Here is a 20,697-nt window from a genome sequence, read left to right on the forward strand (position 1 = left end):
ATCACAATAGCAATGAGGCATTTCACATGCTGTCAGAGACCAGACAAAGTGCAGTGCCAAAAAGCAAAGAAAAGGAGGAGATAAACAGTCGGACAGTCATTGTGCCCTATTTGAAAAGTGAAATTGGTACTAAATATATGAGGTCCCACAGTGGGTTATGACGCACACCATAGTGGAGGGCACCAGATAATTTTCAACCATATGGGGTTATTTACCAAGACCTAAATCTGAGTAAACGAACATTTCTTTATTATGCCTTCGTCGGAGTGTGATTGTGCATTATACGTAGTTGGACGTGGTTGGCATTTTCAAACAAGCACAAGGCAAGTGCGTGCAAGACCTTTCATACATTCTATTGTCCCTTAAATATACAATGGTACAGTGCTTACTCAGAGCACTACAAGAAGACAGCTCACACAATATACAGAGCACTTCACACAGAAAACTCAGACAATGACCTGACCTAACCTAAGAACATAATCTTTAAAATGTGCCAGTGCCTTCCAGTAATGCTTAGGACAGTCACGTAAGGAATGACTGCAAGGAGCTTGTAGATTTTGATCCACCAGCAAAGCCACGTCAACTAGCTCAGAAGAATGAAGCAGGTTTGTACCTTCAGGTTCGCTTATTCCCTTACTGTGAGCAGTGAACATGTAGCAAAAGTAGTGGTTGAGTTACTTAATTTCTTTAACCCCGTAACCACCATGACCAATTAAAAACAAAAAAAATTGGAAGTGTAGAACCTATTTTTTTTCTCTTTTGACCTGCATATTTTCGACTTTTTCTAAAAAGTACGGTACGAGGACTGCCTTTTGCATTTTTACTGGTCTTGTTGCAAAAAAATTTGTGACTGAAGCACTTGTACCATGCAAAAAGGTCTCTAGAAGTTTAACACCACTTTCTCCCACTTCGCGGAAAAAAAGAAAGCTCTTAATCGTAAAGCATGGGGCTACTGGTACAAACCCAAATAAAACTGGGAAAAGCACTGCAGCAAAGTGCTGATGGCATTCAAACATTGCAAGGTTTTTCAGCACATGCAGAATCTACATGCTGATGAACTGCACGACTACATAAAGAAGTACTATGCAATTCAATGTTTACCCTGACACCAGGTTGCCAAACATAGCCAAGTTTCATAAAAGAAACATTTGCCGGAATGTCCTTGCTCAACACTATGAAATAGAGCAAGTCCACAGTGGAGAATGTTCTATGATAACCCAGTTCTCCCTGAGAGTCAGTTCCTAGGTATCTTGCAGAGGACACGGACTTGGGGCAGATTAACACTTGCTGTTTGGAGACACAAATGAAATTTGGCTTCCTGCAATGCATTGGCCAAGTCTGGTTGCTTTGTGAATAGGTGCTGAGAAGTTTGCAGATTACTTGGGTGAAGTTCAATGTGTGGTGGAGTCAGCGAACATGTCAACGTAGCACCACAGATGTTGAGTCGAATTGTCTGGGTGACATCCAAACCGAGAAGTGGTGCATTTTCCTCAATCGTTGTAGGAGTTGAAGGCGATCCTACAGCTGTCACCAGTTGTAGGAGTTGGGGACGGACTTCAGGATGAAAAAAACTTGGAGGATTTATTTTACATTATTTACAGTGAGACGTCAATGAACAGTCGTACAGTCATTACAGGCCAGCAGCAACTCGGACGCTGCGGCCCCCGGCAAGAAGTTCGAGAGAGGTGAATCAAGGGAATGCTCTGGTCTCTTCTGCTGCTCCCAGTCTCCGTCTTTTAAACCCTTCGAGGACTGCAAGACGTGTCATGTTCGGCCAATGGGAGAGTCCGCTCAGATGACGCCATTTTCGGCCAATGGTAGGCGCCCGTGCGGCGGTGTCACACCCGGCGGCTCCCTGCGGTCTTGCCTTGCTGACTTGCAATGCGCTCTTCAAAGGCGGACGGGGGGGACGCTTGGGCCCCAATTGTCCGAGGGCCCCGTACTCCCGGCGGTACGGCCCCGCTGGCTTGCAAATGCCCTCTTCAAAGGCGGCTGGTGCGTCGCTGCCAGGCCTTCCCGGTACATCGCAGCCGTCTGGCTTCGGGACTCACGTTACCTGGAACAGTGCCGGGCTATCCCCTCGCTTTCTGGAAGGGTCAAGCATTGAATAGCTCCACCGGCAGGGTACGAAGTGGGGGCCTTCAACTTGTTTGCACGTGCGCTCCTCTGGAATGTGCTTTCCGTGTTTCTGCGTTTCTCAATTAGCTGTGCTGCGACTCGATGTGGTCTGGGGAACTCGAAGTAGGCACAGGAAACAGCCCTATATCTAACATCGTGTAAAATGTGATGCGAGCAACAATACCCTTATAACAAACATCTGCAGTGAAACGTCCAAGATGTGGAATCAACTGCTTGGAGTAATCCTCAAGGAGGAAGTTTGATTGCAGTAGCCAGGCCCCAGAAAAATGCTGCAGGAAATCTTTTTCAAGTACAAAAGCAAAACGGTTGCATCGGTGTCGACAACAAAATTTAAGTTGGCATTGCCAATCTGGACAAAAATTCTTCAGCGCAGATGGATTGAATTACCTCCAGTTATTTAAGTTTTTCGGTTAATTTGATCTTGACCAAAGGTCCTGGCAGGCACCCATGGATTTCGATAAACCCAAACTTGCATTATTTCGATCTTGAAATTGGCTTTTGCCATATAATTCAAACTTGACTGGCCAGCATGCAAGCATCCAGCCCCAATGGCGAGTGACTCCAATAGCGGCAGGGTCGAGACAGGCTGCCAATGGAAACTAACCCTTGCAACGTTTAACACCCGAACCCTCTTGAGCGAGGCTAACTTAGCAGGACTCTTTGAGGAACTATCAGACATTGTTTGGGATATCATCAACCTTAGTGAGATTAGAAGAACTGGTGAGGCCTCTAGATTGCTGAATAACGGACATGTCCTCAGCTATATAGGTCTCCTAGATAAGAAGCAATACAGGGTAGGATTTCTAATCCATAAGGACATAGTGGGCAACATTGATGAATTCTACAGCATTAATGAGAGGGTAGCTATAGTCATAATCAAACTTAACAAGAGGTATAGATTAAAGGTAGTACAAGCCTATGCTCCAACATCCAGTCACGATGATGAGGAAGTAGATCAGCTTGAGGAAGATGTTGAATTAGCGATGAGAAAAGTGCAAACTCAGTATACTGTAGTAATGGCGACTTCAATGCAAAAGTGGGGAAAAAGCAGGCTGGTGAACGAGCAATTGGCAACTCCGGCATCGATTCTAGGAACACTAGAGGAGAGATGCTGGTAGAATTCACAGAAATGAATAAGCTCCGAATAATGAACACCTTTTTCAGGACGCGTAGCAACAGAAAGCGGACTTGGAAAAGCCCTAATGGTGAAACAAAAAATGAAATTGACTTCATACTTTCTGCTGATCCCAGCATAGTGCAGGATATAGAAGTGATAGGTAGGGTACAGTGCAGTGATCATAGGTTAGTGAGGGCTAGGATTCACCTCATTTTGAAGAGAGAGCAAAATTGGTCAAGAAGAATCAGGTCAATTGCAAACAAATATGCAGCCTTAGAACAGAGAGATGATGATGACATAGAGCTGATGAATGAAACCGTAACTAGGCTGGCTTCAGAGGCAGCAATTGAAGTGAGGGGCAAGGCACCAAGGCAACCAGTAGGCAAGCTCACCCAAGTAACAAAGGATCTAATAAAGAAATGACAAAGAAAGAAAGGGTCCAACTCATGAGATAAGAGAGGATTCGCGGAACTGTCAAAACTGAACAAGGTGAAAATAAGTGATATTCGAAACTATAAAGTGAGAAAGACTTAAGAAGCCGTAAAAAATGGATGCAGCCTGAAATCAGTGAGAAAGAAACTTGGCATAGGACAAACCAAGATGTATCCACTGAAAGATAAGCAGGCTAATATCATCAGCAATCTCAAAGAGATAGTAAAAGAAGCGGAAGAATTCTATACTGACTTGTAAAATACCCAGAGGAGTCAGGATACCTTTATTAGAAACAGCAATGAAGCGGATACAGAAACTCCTCCTATAACTAGCAATGAGGTCAGAAGGGCCTTGCAAGACATGAAACGAGGAAGAGTGGCAGGAGAAGATGGGATAACAGTCGACTTAATCAAAAATGGAGGGGACATAATGCTTGGAAAACTGGCGGCTCTATATATGAAGTGTCTATCGACTGCAAGGATCCCAGAAAACTGGAAGAATGCAAGCATTATACTAATCCACAAAAAGGGAGACATTAAAGAATTGAAAAATTATAGACCCATTAGCTTCCTCCCAGTATTATATAAAATATTTACCAAAATAATCTCCAATAGAATAAGGGCAACACTGGACTTTAGTCAAGGGAACAGGCTGGCTTCAGGAAGGGATACTCTACAATAGATCACATCCATGTCATTAATCAGGTTATTGAGAAATCCGCAGAGTACAATAAGCCTCTCTGTATGGCTTTCAGAGATTACGAAAAGGCATTTGACTCAGTAGATACCAGCAGTCATAGAGGCATTATGTAATCAAGGAGTACAGAACGCTTACGTACATACCTTGCAAAATATCTACAGAGGTTCTACAGCTACTTTAATTCTACACAAGAAAAGCAGGAAGGTACCTATAAAGAAACGGGTCTCTCCAATGCTATTCACTGCCTGCTTGGAAGAAGTATAATATATTAAATTGGGAAGGCTTAGGAAAGGATCAACAGCAAATATCTCAGCAACCTTCGGTTTGCCGATGACATTGTTCTATTCAGCAATAATGCAGACGAGCTACAACAAATGACTAAGGACCTTAACAGAGAGAGTGTAAGAGTGGGATTGAAAATTAATATGCAGAAGACAAAGACAATGATCAATAGCCTGGCAAGGGAACAAGAGTTCAGGATCGCCAGTCAGCCTCTAGAGTATGTAAAGGAATACGTTTATCTGGGTCAATTACTCACAGGGGACCCTGTTCATTAGAAGGAAATTTACAAAATAAAAATGGGTTAAGTGCATACGGAAGGCATTGCCATATCTTGCATGGTAGCTTAACACTATCACTGTAAAGAAAGGCGTACAATCACTGCATTCTACCGGTGCTAACATATGGGGCCGAAACTTGGAGACTGACAAAGGAGCTCGAGAACAAGTTAAGACGCTCGTGTTTCGCCTCTATTCTTCGTCCTTGTTATTAGTGCGCGCTGTAAGTTATAATAATGCAGACGTACCGACTCGACCAGCTAGCTACCGTACTAAAGTTAAGGGCCACGCAAAGAGACGGGAGGCGAAAGATCTGTATCAGAGAGCAAATAACAATAGCCGATATTCTAATCGACATTAAGAGAAAAATGGAGCTGGGACAGGCCATGTAATGTGCAGGATGGATAACCGGTGGACCATTAAGAGTTACAGAATGGGTGCCAAGAGAAGGGAAGCGCAGTCGAGGACGGTAGAAAGCTAGGTGGGGTGACGAAATTAGGAAATTTTCAGGCGCAAGTTGGAATCAGTTGGCTCAGGGAGAGGCCTTCATCCTGCAGTGGACATGAAGCACACCAGCAAAACTCTGCAGATAGCATGAAGTTCCGATAGAGTCACTTCGCCTATATAATTACATCACACAAAAAAAAACCACTGCAACCAATCAGCCCGTTCTACGAGTCTGATAAACAGGTCGAAATTATTAAGATGTGCCTAGGAGGTGACGTCACCAAGTTTGCAATCGCTCACTACGTACGCTTCAGGTACGATAACGTCATTGTTTCAGTAAACAAGCCTTTTTCGTTTCCAAGAGGAAGAGAGAAATCAGTGGCCAAACTAGACACATCGGCTAAGCGCTAAAATGCAGGCTGACGAGGAACAACATCGCCTAGACAGGTGTCTACAAGCCACGTGAAAAATAAATGAGCATGGAGACAGCTCTACTCACATAAAATTCTCCAACTTGATTCTGACAATGGCTCCATTTGCGTAGTCCATTTTGCCAATTAATACGCGACACTTACGGTAAGCACATCAAACGAGTGCCGCTATTCCTCCAACTTCGCGCTCACATTACATGCGCAGCAACGCAAAGAAAATGACACACAAAAGAAAACGGCGCGCTCGGGTTAGATGGAGGAATGTTATGAGCGTCCCCTTTGGAACGGGACGGTGGGTTGCGCCACCTAGATGGAGGAGCTTTAACGCCACCAAGCTCTTGCTAAGAAAGGTATGTTTACACCGGTTGGAGTGCATGACGATTATTGTTGTGGGGCAAATATACACCCCAAAGAGTGCAACCGTTTTAAGAGTGTAAGAAAAGTTTACAATGCTATCAGCATGATAGCATTGCCGACAGGAAATGCTATCATGCTGATAACGCGCATGCCATTAATCTTAGATTAACGGTAATCTTAGAGGTAATCGTAGAGGTAATGTGCAACGAGTGGGCGTGCCGTGACGGCGTGGCATCATCTAAGCTGCCTTCCGGCGCGTTTAGTATTGAAGGTTGCGTAATCTCATGTTTCGGTGACCCGTCGACGCGAGAGGCAGACGAAACACTGACTTCCCGCTGCAGGCGCTTTTCATGATAGTAGTGTCGTCCCAGTGTGGGCGATGCAATCAGCCGCAGGGGAGGAGTGGACGCGAAAGCGTGGCTGGCTTCGCTTAATTTGTAATAACGTCATCGTGGCCATGACACCACATCGTTCGTCGCCGACTCCCAAATTCACCAAAATGAACTGTTTTCTCAATCAAATTTGCTTTATCGGTTGCCCGAAAATTTGGGTAATTCTGCAGCCTCTTTCCGTGTAAAAGATCTGTCGGTGACTGCGCTTATTTTCGTAAAAGGCTGAATTTCAATACAACGAAATTTCGATATAACGAAGCAAATTGTCGATTCTATCATTTGTTATATTGAGGTTTAACTGTACTTCTGTATAACTTTATCAGAAATAACTTGACAGTTCAATTTGGTACCCTTTTATGAGAAATGGCCGAAAGTAAAATATGGCCTTCCCCCAAAGTTTCAGTTGGCAAATAAATTCGAAGTTTCAGATATATACATAGATGCATGCATGCTATGTACCTGCATTTGACTCTTAAAGAGACCTAAACACGTGCATCTGCCACATCATTAAAGCTTGCAGCCTTGTTACAGACAAGAAAAGGTTACACAATTTCAGGCCTTATTTTAGGTACACACATTATCATGCAAAGAGGCTACAACAGACTAATGCACAGAAAAATATGTTTCCTGCAACCACATGTGTGACAGGTTTTTTGAAGCTGCCTGTACTGAGGCCAACTAAGCTCTTGCAAAATATGGCCAAAGACACTAGAAGGTTGCACTGAATGCTCTTGCACTGTTGCCTGTGCAAATCAATGCTTCAGCTTCATTTCATTGTAAATTTGACAGCAAAGGTATCGCCTACAATAGCAAAGGCAAGAAAAGCTCTGTATTTAAACAAAGAGGTATGCTGGCATAGGAGTATTGACGTGAAAGCTACTCCGCAATAAGTATGATAATCCACCATAACAGGAATCATTCTGCAATGTAAGTACATTCATAAAGACGCATAAGTATTTACTATTAAACAACTTTTTGCTCTTCTACTACTTAGGCCGATTGTTCAGACAGTGTGGCAACTTTGGCGTTGCACTACTAAACTCGAGGTTGCGAGTTTGATCCCAGCCATGGCAACCACACTTCGATGGAGGCAAAATGCAAAAATGTTAATGTATTTAAACAAGCATTTAGATGCACGTTAGAAAACCTCAGGTCGTTAAAATTAATCTGGAGTCCCCATTATGACACGTCTTATAATCATATCATGGTTTTGACACAAAATCCCAATACTTGATTTTAAAATAAGGGAACTATAGCAACGCAGTCCACCAAGCAAAGTTAGGCACACAGTCAAGCACAAATGTTTTCCAATGAAGTTATTTAAAGTCATCCCATTACAAGCTACAGCCTTTCTCACTCTGGCAGGTTCTCTTTTGAAGAATGCTCAAGACCTCTTGTACATAAGGAACTGCTCAGCTAGGTCATAGGCACTTTGTGGTGGTGACCTCCACATGATTAATGTGAGTATAGAACAAATGCTAAGTACAAAATTTATGTAAAATGTCAATAGCCAAAAAATCTAAACAGTTAAGACTAGAGCAATATCTCCGATAAAAAACGTGACCTCTGCAGTTTTTCTTCACTCAAGAGCCTTTGAGAGCTCTTAAGCTAGCAGTCTTTTCAGTGCCATGCTTGGTCGTGCTCAAGACTAAATAGATACCAGTCAACAATCAGTTTGTTTCTATAAGTACACCGTGAGCAAGCAAAGCCAGAAGTGATGCAACAAGAAAAACCACACAGCTCAAGCAGACCGCGTTTACAAGTTTGCCTTCCTTCAAGCCAGGTCAACTTGAACATATAGTATTTTCGTACAACAATGAGACACAGGCTTGATTCTCACTTTATTCATGGCACTTCATTAAAAATATCAACGATTTGAAATGAGCTGAAGAGTCCTTTCTGTGCTCATGGTGGTGCACTGGCTTCCTTTGTGATTGCGTGTACCAGATGGTGAGAAAGGAGTTGTCGCAGCTCCTTTTCTTCAGTCTTTGTCCAGTTCTGTGAGAAAAAACAGATAAGAGAACAAAAGCATTTTAGGAATGTAGAACGCATATACATGCCAAGATGGCTACATGGTTTCAGTTTGAACCTGTAAGTGACCAATGTTTTTTCTTTCGCAAATTTTTCAGGGCATTCGGAGCCCGCGAAGATGCGAAAGAAACACGCCCATTCGTGTGTAAAGCATTACTGGTGAATCGCCACCAACTTCTTTGAACCGGCAAGCCTCTTCAGAGAGCACGTCAGCGCTGTGCCCTACGCCATGACTTCATTGGGGTGCCCAAGTGAGTGCGGTTTCACCTCCTCAAGAATTCTTGCTCTGTGGTCCAGAGTACAAGGAAGGTACAGTCGAATCTCAATAATTCGAACTCGAAGGGACATGAAAATTTGCTCAAATTAAAAGCAATTCATATTAAAAGAAGGAACTGTTCTTGAAGTATTTGTGCACCATAGCACAACGAGTGAGGACCACAAAATTGCCCACGCTGGCCAACGCTTGCTTCCCCCCTCCCCCCCCATAACTTCAAGGAGTGGGCTAAGCTGGCGCCGCAACACCGGCGCGGAGACCGTTGAAGGTAAGGGAGTTACGAGGGAGTTGAGAGGGAGGACGAGGGGAGCGTAGTTGCAAGCAAGGGCGGGAGGGAAGCGGATTTGCTGTTCCACCAGGTTGATTGATGGTGCTAATTACCTCTGTCACCGAAGCAGCGGAGTTGCTTTGGTGGTCTCATCAAAAGGAGGAAGTCCTTGCCAGTTATCACAATCCCGTTGGTGTGATCTTTTCCGTTGTGGCATAGCCACGTTCAAAAGACAAGGAGAATGAGGTAATAGGTGTTGCCTTCGCGTCTTTGTATTCAGGAGCTGTCTTGTCGTACAGGATCGAATATGCCGCACTGTCTCCAACAACTTTTCTATCGAGATGTCTCCGTTTAAACTCGTCATTGCAAAAAAACAAGCACAAACAGGACCGAAGCAAGAAAACCAAAACAAGCTCGAGCGAGATCTGACGCGAGCAGACGATCGTGCGAAACAAGTGGTCTGGCTGAACCAGACGCGAGTATGAATAGAGCGGTCAGGCATGTTCGCATGACACCCGTTTCCTGTGCGTACATCACTCAAGAAGCCACTCTTATTGGTCTCCTCCACTCGCGGCTCGCTTGCTGCCACGACAAGTCGTGAAAAGTCAGCCCAGGACCGATCCCTCCCGCAGCAGGCATTTTGGCCGCTAGCGCTGCTGCCACGGCGCGACGCAGAAACAGCGACCTTGCCATTTGAGAGCATGAAATTTTTGCCATGGGTTTTTTTTTTTCCCCTTCAGTGTTGAGGGGTTTCTCTTAAGCCTTTCCGCTATGGCGGGGTTTGAGCAACACTGGTCGGGGGCGCCGCTGCGTGATTTGCCATGCTGCTGAGAGCATTGTCGGGGCACGGCATGTTCAAATTAACCGGCGCAAACACTTGTGCACTCGAATTACCGGGCGTTTTCGCTCACTGGAATACACATATCTTTGACAGGACCACAGCATCAGTTCGAATAAACCAGAAGTTCGAATTAAGCATGTTCGAATGAGCAAGATTCAACTGTATTTATTATACGACTGTTTTGGTGTTGACTAACTGCTACACCCTATCTGTGTGGTGCGCATGAGCTGTTGCTCCTGCAATTCAAGGGTGAGACAACAGTATTAGAGAACGCTGCAATGCGACACTATAAGAGAGTATGGCTCCCAACAACTGTGCTAATGCTAATGCTAATGGTGCAGGGTAATGTTCCTCCAGCTCGATATAGCCTCTGAGGGCAACCTGGTGCAATATGTCCATGCACGTGAGGTTAGCTGCACCTCTTCCACATAGTCTCTAGAACAGAAGCAGCAAAAAGGTATGTTTCCAATTCGAGTTGAGGACCCTGCCAGCAAGCAAAAAGGGCTGACTGAGAGAATTGTAATTCCGTATGCACTGTTCACGTTCGTGTGCAAGAGTTTCTCCCCGCACCTCAGCTCTCGCGGTTAGCTTGAGCCGTCAGGAGAGCGGGGACACGATTTTCTGCCCAAACAGACCAATCGGGTGAGCCTCTGGTCCTTTTGGGGGCGGTCAGCAGCAAGTGTTTTAATGTCGCTGCTCAACGCTGCCCTCGGAGGAAAGAGAGAGGGAAAGCGGTGGCCCACACACCAAAAGTTCAAAAGTAACTTCTCCAGACACTGCCTTAATCCTCAAAACGTGCTGCACTATGGCGAGGCAACACAATGCACAAACACAATCCCCACACTGTCCAGCAAACATACCAAGCATAAGCATCGATTTGCCGTCACTACTACCTGCGATCATTCGATTCAAACATGCAGTTGAACCTCACAATAACGAAATTGGTGGCAACATGAAAAAAATTCTCTTTCTCAAGAATTTTGTTGTTGTGAAATGAGACAGCACAGATACGTAATGCGTCGCAGAACGAAACTTTACTGTGAAAATTCCATTAGCCTACTTTGGCAAGCTCTGCTCGAGGATATAGAATCGCATTTCCGGCAGTACAAAGCGTGCCGCATGCGTAGATCAGCAGATGCAGCACTGCTGTCAAGCAGTATTCTCAGTCAGTTGCTTTCAGAAATACAATCACTTTTGCGAGATTTTGCGCAGCTCAGCACCAGATGCAGAGCAACAGCGCTCCACAAATGTAGCAGCATTTCTCCAGCCCACGCTGTCGCCCATAGGCGCCGATGTGTCCAGTGCAGAGTACGAAAGTGAATGTATCTCGTATACCCAAAGACAAGGCAGTTGACCGCAACTACTGCCCCTTCCCGCAATCTACGTCCAGCACTGAATCCGCATGTGATGCCTATAGGGTGGCGCCAAAAACAGCATTCATGAAGCAAGGGATGCGTAAAGTGACAATTTGGGCCAGTTGGTGAAAGAGTTCATCTTGTAATATGGGAGTTCCTGCCCTACAGGCACACGGACAACATAAGTAGAAGTAGACAGGACTGTGTGCATCCTGCCCACTTGTACTTATATTGTCCATGTGTTTGTACCCCAGTAACCCCCATATTACAACAAAAATGGCGGTGCCTGCACAAGTGTAGCATGGTGGTATGTTACGCAATATTAGTGCAAAGCAATCACATTTAAGCACATCTTGGAGCCTGCTAGCCTTGTGCAAGTAGGTAATATGCGGGGTTATGCTTCAACAAACTTTGTTTATGCAGAATTGTAGCACAGTGACATTTCATTGTCATGAGGCATGAAACGCATTGAATCCAATGGGCAATTGCCAGGGACAAGAAAATATTTTGTTGTCGTGAGATTTCGTTATTCTGGGTTTCAACTGTACTGGGAAAGCTCATGTTCGGTCGAATTGTGAAACACTGCACCAATGATGCAGTCTTGACACTGCTAGCTCAAAGACAACATTTGGAAGTTGCGCACTTCTCTTTTCTGTTTCCAAAGAAAGGTCTCACACTCTCAAATGTTGTTTTGTTTTAATGTGCTCACATTCCTCCTTGTGCCCACTGCCATTTACTTGCATTCATAGTTGCTTACTTCCATTCCTGCTAAGTGGCACCCACTCACCGGCACTCACTCACATACATACTCATGCCCACCCGCATTCACAGACAATTACTCGCATTTATACTCGCATTTACTCAAGATCACCATCAATGACTTCTGGCCGTACTCATGCTGGCCAGCATTCACTTATGTTCATATTGCGTTCACTCAAACTCAGCTGCACTCACTTCTGTTCAAATTTGTGTTCACCCACAACCTTAGCCACTCGCTAATGCTTCTATTACTCAGCTGTGAAATGAGTGTGGAGAGAGCATGAGTCAGTGTAGTCGTGAGCATGCCAACCCATGTGCAGTGGACATTAATTTGAGCACTCTTATCGAACTTAGTTTATTCGAACTGACGCTGTGGTCCTGTCACAATAATGCGTATTTCAATGTGATAAAACACCCGGTAATTCAAATGCATAAGCATTTGTGACTGGTATCGAACATAGCGTGCCACCAATCGTACTCTTTGCAGCACATCAACACGCACAACGGCATTTCTGAATTGACAGTGCTGCTGCATGCCTGCTACTGCTCCCATACTCCGTTGTAAGTACCGTATTTGGGCACGTATAATCTCAAATAAAATTTTTAAAACTTAACAGTAATGTCGTGGTCCGGGTTTATACGCAAATTTTGCCTTGCGGTGCGAGTTCACAGTAATAAAATTTTGCCTACAATAATGGCTTCATAGCAGCACACGCCGCATTGAAGTGAAGCCACACTTCCGGAACTCGTGTCAGCTCGGTGCACATGCTCCGCCTAATGCAGTGCTGTCTACAATTGAGGCTTCTAGCACTACGTGCCGTGCCGCAGTGAAGCCACACTTCTGGAACTCGTTACTTGCGTCTTAGCTTAGTGAACATGCGCCTCTAACGCAGTGCTGCATATAGTCCTTCATTCAATGAGCTTCTTTTAATTTTAACTCCGTTTAACTTGAACAAATTTTCGGGCCCTTTCGAGTTCGAATTATCCAGATTCGACAGTACCCCACATTGTGAAGCTACTAGCTAATGTCACTTTTTTGGCACTTACTTATTCTTATAAAAAGAAGGAAAGCAGAATTTCCCCATACCTGTTGCGATTCTGGCACATCAACTACATTTCCAGATGCTGTGCTTCCTGCAGAGACTGCCTCCAGGCAACTCAACAACTGCAGCACCTGGTTCATATCCAGCAGAAGCTCCGTTGAGTCTGACAGCGTGTGAATCGCATCCCGGAGAAGACGAGGCCACATACTGCACACAAGCCATAAATGCAGAGAGTGCACAAATACAGAACTGGTTGATTTATTGGCTGATTGATTGATTGTGTTTAATGTTCCAAAGCAATAAAATAGAGAACTGGGTGAGTTGGCTTGAATGCCTCCCTGTAAATGGAGCAAAATAATACAAGATAAAAAACACGACCAGACCCAGAAATGCCAACAGTGGACTCTCTTGCTTACAATGTGAGATGTCATGTTGCAACACTAAGTACATCAACGTCCCTTTGGCTTCTCTATCAGCAAGAGATTGAAAACATTAAAACTTGGAATGCGAGAATTTCATAACATAGGCATGGGTATCGAGCTTGCTTTGCTGTTTATTTTTGTGCTGGTCATATAGAACTTATTCCGAGTACTTGCACTGTTTTGCTTGTAAGGAAGCCTGTGTTTCAAAAGAAATACACCAGTTGGAAATCAGCATTGTGTTTGTTTTATCCCCATTTTACCTTCGGGTTGTTAGTTTCCAACCAAATAGCCCAAATCGGCACGTTGAGAATGGGTGTGGCAAGAGGCATGCACTGACACTTCCAACCTGTCTTTTCAACACCTACAAGATGGACAGAGTGACAGTGCCTCACACAACTATGCTTTCCTCAGTCGTGTACCCTTTGGGAGACCTTAAAGTCAGCTTCCCTGAAGAGTGAAAATTTTCTTCTGTGAAGAAACTGAAACCCAAATTTTTATTGAGCATTGCAAATGACAAATTTTACATTTAAATCTTTGTCACAGTTAAAGCACCTGTCGCTAAATTAAACCCTTAATAAATCAATTGCCTACCTCTACAAACAACGTAATGAATAACGAATGCAGGCATTGCACACTTGGATTGGTGACTGCTTCTGTTTATTCAGAAAAACGCATTCCTGCCATAGAAAAACATGGGCTGTGCAAGAACATGTAAAAAAAATGTGTGGCCCACTAATCCTGATGCCTGAACTCACCTGGAAAATTGAACTTGCTACTACAAGCAAATAACTAGTCGCAATTAATAAAATCAAACTGTGATCAATTATGTGGAGCGTATTTGTTTATTTATTTATTCATACCCCAACTAACCCATTTGGGGATTTCTAGGAGAGATGGGCATATATAATATATAACAGGAGAAGTGGGCATATAGTATATATAAGTTAACGGCAATGAAAGTGGAAGAAAAGTTTTTTCATCCACTTCAGTCGCGATAGCTCAATTGGTTAGAGCATCGCACGTGTAGTGCAAAGACGTGGGATCGTTCCCCACCTGCGGCAAGTTGTTTATTCATCCACTTTCATTGCCATTTATTTATCATTTTTTTAGTTCAATTAGTTAGTACAAGTAATTTCCCCTATGTTTTCCTTGGTATCATTGTTGGCTTCTCATGATACGATTAATAAATATCGGGCCCCTTAGTTAACCCTTTTTTCTCATTCTTAGATAACGAGGGTGTCGAATCCGGCACCATTAATGCCTTCAGGTAGCATGTGCGGGTTTGTTGACCAGTTGCCTTCACCCAGAAAGATCACGCACTTATGATGCCTGCGGCAGAAAGGATGTTCCACATCTGCCACCAAGGTTTGTGAATGGAGGCGCTGGCTAACACTCCTAAGGTTAGTTTTAGTAGAACACATAAATACCCAAGAAAGTGGATGGGGAAACCGTGCCGCAGTAGCTCAATTGGTTAGAGCATCGCATGTGTAATGCGAAGACGTAGGATCGTTCCCCACCTGCGGCAAGTTGTGTTTTCATCCACTGTGATAGCCATTAATTTACCATTTCTTTAATTTAATTAGTAAGTACAAGTAATCTCCCCTATGTTTTTTTTGGTGTCTTTGTTTCTTGGCTTCTCATGAAATAATGATTTATATTATTTGGGCTAATGTATATTCAGAATTGTTTCAGATTGTTTTGCAGCAGACTAGGGAGTGTTTTGAGTGAAAGGTTCATTTAGCTGTTGCAGCCAAAGTATCAAACATCTCTTCACTGGCGTTATATTTTTCCCAGACAGGAGTGGTATTGAAATGTTTGGCTTTGCGAAATATCTTTTCTTTTTATTGTTTAGTCGTTTTAATGTGTAGTTGAATCATGGGGACAGAGATCGCTCGGTTAAGGTGATGTTTGTAGGTAATTCTCAGCGAGTTCAATCATGTTATATTTCATCATCATCATCAGCAGCCTGGTTACGCCCACTGCAGGGCAAAGGCCTCTCCCATACTTCTCCAACAACCCCGGTCATGTACTAATTGTGGCCATGCCGTCCCTGCAAACTTCTTAATCTCATCCACCCACCTAACTTTCTGCCGCCCCCTGCTACGCTTCCCTTCCCTTGGGATCCAGTCTGTAACCCTTAATGACCATCGGTTATCCTCCCTCCTCATATATTTTAAAATGCATTTAATTGGTGTCTACTATGTGCTTTGGGAGATATATAATACAGTTGACTTTCGTTACAATGAACCTGGGTAATGTAATAAAAAATAACTTTCGTAGCGATTCTAACAACTTTATTGCGAAGAGTGAGTGGCAAATGTTCAAAGGGAAAAAAATAAAAGAAGAAGAAGAAGAAGAAGAAGTCGCAGTTTCGCTTGAGAGGCGAAGCATCAAGCGAATTGAGCTTCGTGCTGTCTTTCGCTTCAACACGAACTAAATATCGAAAGCATAGCGCATACAAGGCTACTGGCACTGGGCGCACTTTGTCCACACCGTAAATCGCTTTGAAGATGCGGCGCCTGTGCGGGTGCGCACTGTGTCCACATCGCGGATCCCTTTCAAAATATGGCAGCCGCGCCGTAAACAGCAGCCACTGGAGTAGAAGGACCCTCTCATCTCTCCTTTGCCTCCGCCCCGTGCCTCAGGCACACAAGAAGATGGCATGCTTCCGCCCTGCCTTCCTTCCTTCCTTGCGCGCGCGATATTGAGCTGCGATCGTCGGCTGACCCTCGCAAGTCAGTTGCTAACCCCTGCCTATACGGCAAAAGTCCGTTTCATATGGCGATTTTGACAAAAGTTGCCGCTAATTTCATCCGCTGCAGGCAATAGTCTGTCGTAGCACGGTCCGTTAAAAGTTAACTTCATTGCATTATTAAAATAGGCAGAGCAAACTAAGGTTGAAATATGGTCCATTATATCCGAAAGTCTGTTGTACGCAGGTCCGTTGTAATGAGCGTATACTTTATGTACCAGCTGTAAAACTCAATTAGTGCATTGTTAATACTGATGTAATCACCTTTATCGTAAAGTGTTATTTTCTTTTTTGCCCCGAGGTAGTTGTCAAGATAATTCTGCATGCAGTACTCAGTGATCACTTAGTTCTGGTAGATGTGTTATAGAAGAAACACTGTCGGGATGGAATTTTAAGATATGGTTGAGTATGTTAGAGCACTGTTTGTTTTTTCACATTGGGGTAGGTACCAGCTACGTCAAACCAAAGGTGAGGCACGTGTTAAAATTACTTTCGAGCTTATTAGACAGCGTTATGGCTGATTCGGAACATATTATACCAGGAAGGTTAAAGTCACCTAAGAGGAGTAGTTGCGCATGACTGAATGGTGTTGTAACGGAATGCAGTGCCTCGTGGAAGTGATTAGTGAAGAACCATCTGCATAGAAAAGTCCATAGCATATATCGATAAGAATTTGTAGGTATGACGAACTGCACAACATGAATGAAATTTCTACAGGTGAAGTGATATCGACAATCAAACAACAAAGGCTATGATGGGTAGCTATCAGGACACCTCCTCATTGTTTGCCTACACGACCCTGTTTAAAAATGTCAAAATCATGGAATGGAATCATGGAATCAGCAGGAATGAATTAAGCACTGCGTCATCAACGGTTGAATTCAGCCATGCTTTTGTTAGTATGAGAAGCTGACAATCAGAAGAATCAATGAGGCTACAAAGTGCTTTGTGTTTGGGCAGCAAGCTTCTTATGTTAATCTAAACAAGTGACACAGGGATGCTATTTGGTCTTGCAGTAGTGCGTGACGGTAGCTATGAAATTGATATGACTCTATTGGCAGCGTTATCATACTTGTAAGTTATGTTCTCCATGATTAGTTCATCATGCCATGTTTTAAAAGGTTTCGGTTGGGACTTGCCAAATTCAAATAGTTGTTTACGTGCATGCTGAATGTTAGATGAGTAGTATTCTGGTATGCCATGGTTGGACACTCTTAGTTGTTTAGCATTTGAAAGAACTTGTTGTTTCACTTTGAAGTGTGTTAATTTGACAATTATAGGTCTCTTTCTATTAGTGCTCTATTTGGCAATTCAATGGCTGCGCTTGATACCTAAGGGGTCTAACTTTATGTTAAGCTTAGAATTGCAAAGTTCTGCTATCTTGTTTTCCAATTCTTGCCATGTTTTTCACTCAATGTCAGCTATGCCAAAAAACACAAGGTTAGAACAACGAGCCCTATCTTCTGAATCGTACAGTCATGATTACATGCCGGAAATGGCTTTTGTGTTTTCATCAACAGCTGCCTTGATGCAACTAACTGCAGTCTTCAGTGCAGTTGACCTTTAGATCAAGATTACTGGTTGAGTAGTTTCTGCTGACTGATGTCACTGATGAGAAAATATGAATAGTTAGTGAAATTTCACATCATCAACACGGATTCTGCGCAAGCATATGGATGGCACGAACATGCACAGTGAGCAGCGCGGCATCGAAGCACAAATGCAAAGGGCAACAAAGGCGGTCATGGACATTACAGTGATTTCGGCGGTGCAACACCTGGTGTGCCACAGAAAAAGCACATATTGCAACACATGCAAAGAACAAACGCCACGAACATGCACAGCGATCACTGCGGCATCGAAGCACAAACGGAAGCGGACGCAATGATTCTTTTCTGCACCTCCAAGCGCTTTCCTCCTCCGGCGCTCCCTTCTAACATAATTTCATCGATTTCATCGACGGGGCATCTATGCTTGCTCGTAATAAAGAAATGCACTATAGAGCTTGTTTCCCATATCCTAATGCGACGTCTCGTCAAGCAAGAGTTGTAGCATTGGCTGAAAGAGTGCATTCTCTCAAATCCACTGCTGTGGATCAACTGCTATGGCAATCTGCTGGTGGGCACGAGGCTGCAGATTTGATCCAAAGCCACAGCATTCTCATTTCGGTGGGGGCGGAATGCAAGAAATACTTCTGCACATGTATTTAGATTTAGGTGCAAGTTAACGAACCATGAGTGGCAAAAATTGAACATATGGCTCTCTTATAATACGGCATCTCTTGTAACCCACAGTGTTATTTAAGGACATCGAACTATAACTATTAAAGACATACTGATTACAGTTGAATCTCAACCAAAAATAAATGCAGGGATAACAAGTTACTTGATATATAATGAAATAAATCTAAAATTTTGTTGCCCATGCTTCATTTCTATAAGAACACCTTCTACTGCTTTAATGAAACCAAAATGCAAGGTCCAAGATATCAGTTACAGTGAAGCTAATATTTATCCACTTTCTGTACAAAATGTGTATTCTGGTGGCAAGAATGTCGAATACTGTACTTGGCAAGACCAACTTGAATGGCACATTCTGGATTTGTGTGTCTTGGCCAGGGACTTGACTTGGCTGGGCCACAGTTGACAAGCCAACGTACCAACCCATGTGATCACACCAATCGCATATTAAGGACCGTGCAAAGGCTTAGCATTGTTCATGGGCCATGTATCGGCACAGTAAGCCATTGATAGACCATCAAAATTTTCCCATTGGATGCATCATGCTTGTGTTGCTTTTGCATAAAACTGATTGTGAAATCTTTATCTGATATCGGCATGTACGCTTATTTTATACATCGGCTATAACAAAGGCATTTTAGTAGGCTTGTGCAAATATCAGGTCTTCAGCACGAAGCGAATAGTAATTAGTGTAAAATAATTTTGAACCAAGTAGTTCAAATTGTAGGATTTGCATAAAACCATGACATAAGTACTAGATGTTGACAAATGTAAAAAAAATTGTTTACTTGCCAAAAAGGGATCAGGTTCATCTCAGAATACAGTTTATTTTCAAAGTGCCGTAATGCAGAAATTTTTATGCAAATAGGCAAGTTCAACATTTCTTACAACTCCAGTAGTACAGAAGATTTGTTACGCCATAGGAGCATTTTATGTTTGCCAGTCGTGCATCGTTGTGATGCTGTAAAGTGCAGCCTTGACTGCACGACGTTGGCTGTTTATGCAGTAGCCAAGAGTTCGACGAAAGTTCGTCTGGTCAGGTAACATGATAATGAAGAAATTGCGGTCACTGGCCAAGTCAAGGTGAAAATAACACAGAGATGTTTCGGGACCCGTACGGGTTCCTTGATCACAATAAAAGCGGGCAAGAGCCCCAAGTCGTTTTTATGCCAAAATGTGACGTAGGGAACGGGTGTAGTTGGCAGCAAGATTTCCATCGGTCTTGTTGATACTGTTGTCAGTAGTTTGAATAAATAAAGATTCTAACAAGAGTCGCGTCATCGAATTCTTTTCCTTAGCCATTATAGCAGCGTTTTCCCAATCGATGCGGTGACCGCGATTATCGGCATGTTCGGCAAGGGCGCTCGAGACTTTTTTCTTGTTGGAGACGTCCCTTTGGTGCTCTTTTACTCGTCTCGTGAATTTGCTGGTTTCACCGATGTAACTGCGCTGCAGTCTGCGCATGTTTATGCAGTGTTGTGCAAACTCAACTTGAGGCTTTCCGCTGACACGCAAGCTTAACCCGTTCCATTCAATAAGCGCACACACAAAATTGGTAGGCATGCTCGCTGCTTTTGCGGTCCTCAATCCTGCCCTCATGCATGATCTCAGCCCGATCACCAATAGGCAGCATATTTTCAGTGACACTTTACAGACTCCCACCATGCCTGCCCTGGCTGTTGGGACTAATCGAGGCTGTTTTGCCAAGCATAAGCCACGACAGTTACTGTTTAGTGCCACGTCGAAAATTTAAAAATCTTTAAAATTTAATGGCAAAATTGGGATGCAGTTAATACGAAAATTTTGACTCAAGGTGTTGCTTCACAACAGTCAGAATTTCGCCTCGAGGTGTGGTTTCGTGATAGCACTGCTGCGAGACCACGTTTAAGGCAAGGTTCTCCATGATCAGCGATGCTGAAGAGATTGGGAACAGAGAAATGAATGAATATGCTGAAGAGATTGGGAACAGAGAAATGAATGAATATGTATATTCGTTCATTTCGAAAAGTTACAACACTGAAATTCAAGCCGAAGCGAATACTGAATATTTGCACAAGCCTACATTTCAGCCTTTGATGCAACTTTGTTGTAATGAGGTTCAGTTTCAATGGACACAAAGTAAAAAAATTATTTCAGCTGTA

General features: G+C 43.5%; 2 protein-coding genes, 1 long non-coding RNA gene and 1 other non-coding gene across 8 annotated transcripts in view; 2 read left to right on the top strand and 2 right to left on the bottom strand.

The window, feature by feature from the left end:
* The window catches only part of SMC5 (structural maintenance of chromosomes 5), a 96,855-nt gene extending 90,802 nt beyond the window's left edge, over nucleotides 1-6,053 (bottom strand). Inside the window, exon 1 of the mRNA XM_065452067.1 lies at nucleotides 5,891-6,053. Coding sequence (XP_065308139.1) covers nucleotides 5,891-5,940 — 50 coding nt within the window. The 5' untranslated portion in view covers nucleotides 5,941-6,053. The remainder of the gene's footprint in view (nucleotides 1-5,890) is intronic.
* LOC135918448 (uncharacterized) lies at nucleotides 499-13,459 on the top strand. 4 transcript variants are annotated; one of them, XR_010569657.2, is made up of 4 exons: nucleotides 558-605; nucleotides 7,937-8,031; nucleotides 8,701-8,853; nucleotides 13,222-13,459. It is a non-coding gene; the product is annotated as an uncharacterized lncRNA (long non-coding RNA). The 4 variants fall into 4 exon arrangements; XR_010569658.1 differs by lacking the exon at nucleotides 7,937-8,031 and having other exon boundaries at nucleotides 499-605; XR_010569659.1 differs by lacking the exons at nucleotides 558-605; nucleotides 7,937-8,031 and adding an exon at nucleotides 6,168-6,255.
* The window catches only part of Nup75 (nuclear pore complex protein Nup75), a 73,360-nt gene continuing 61,056 nt past the window's right edge, over nucleotides 8,394-20,697 (bottom strand). For both annotated transcript variants that reach the window (XM_065452083.1, XM_065452079.1), the window contains exons 21-22: nucleotides 13,187-13,349; nucleotides 8,394-8,569 (exon numbers count right to left, since the gene is read on the bottom strand). In XM_065452083.1, coding sequence (XP_065308155.1) covers nucleotides 8,477-8,569; nucleotides 13,187-13,349 — 256 coding nt within the window. In that variant the 3' untranslated portion in view covers nucleotides 8,394-8,476. The remainder of the gene's footprint in view (nucleotides 8,570-13,186; nucleotides 13,350-20,697) is intronic.
* TRNAT-UGU (transfer RNA threonine (anticodon UGU)) lies at nucleotides 15,017-15,089 on the top strand. Its single transcript has one exon. It is a non-coding gene; the product is annotated as a tRNA-Thr (tRNA).

Source organism: Dermacentor albipictus, chromosome 2 (assembly GCF_038994185.2).
Source record: "Dermacentor albipictus isolate Rhodes 1998 colony chromosome 2, USDA_Dalb.pri_finalv2, whole genome shotgun sequence".
In the NCBI taxonomy this organism is placed as follows: Eukaryota; Metazoa; Arthropoda; class Arachnida; order Ixodida; family Ixodidae; genus Dermacentor; species Dermacentor albipictus.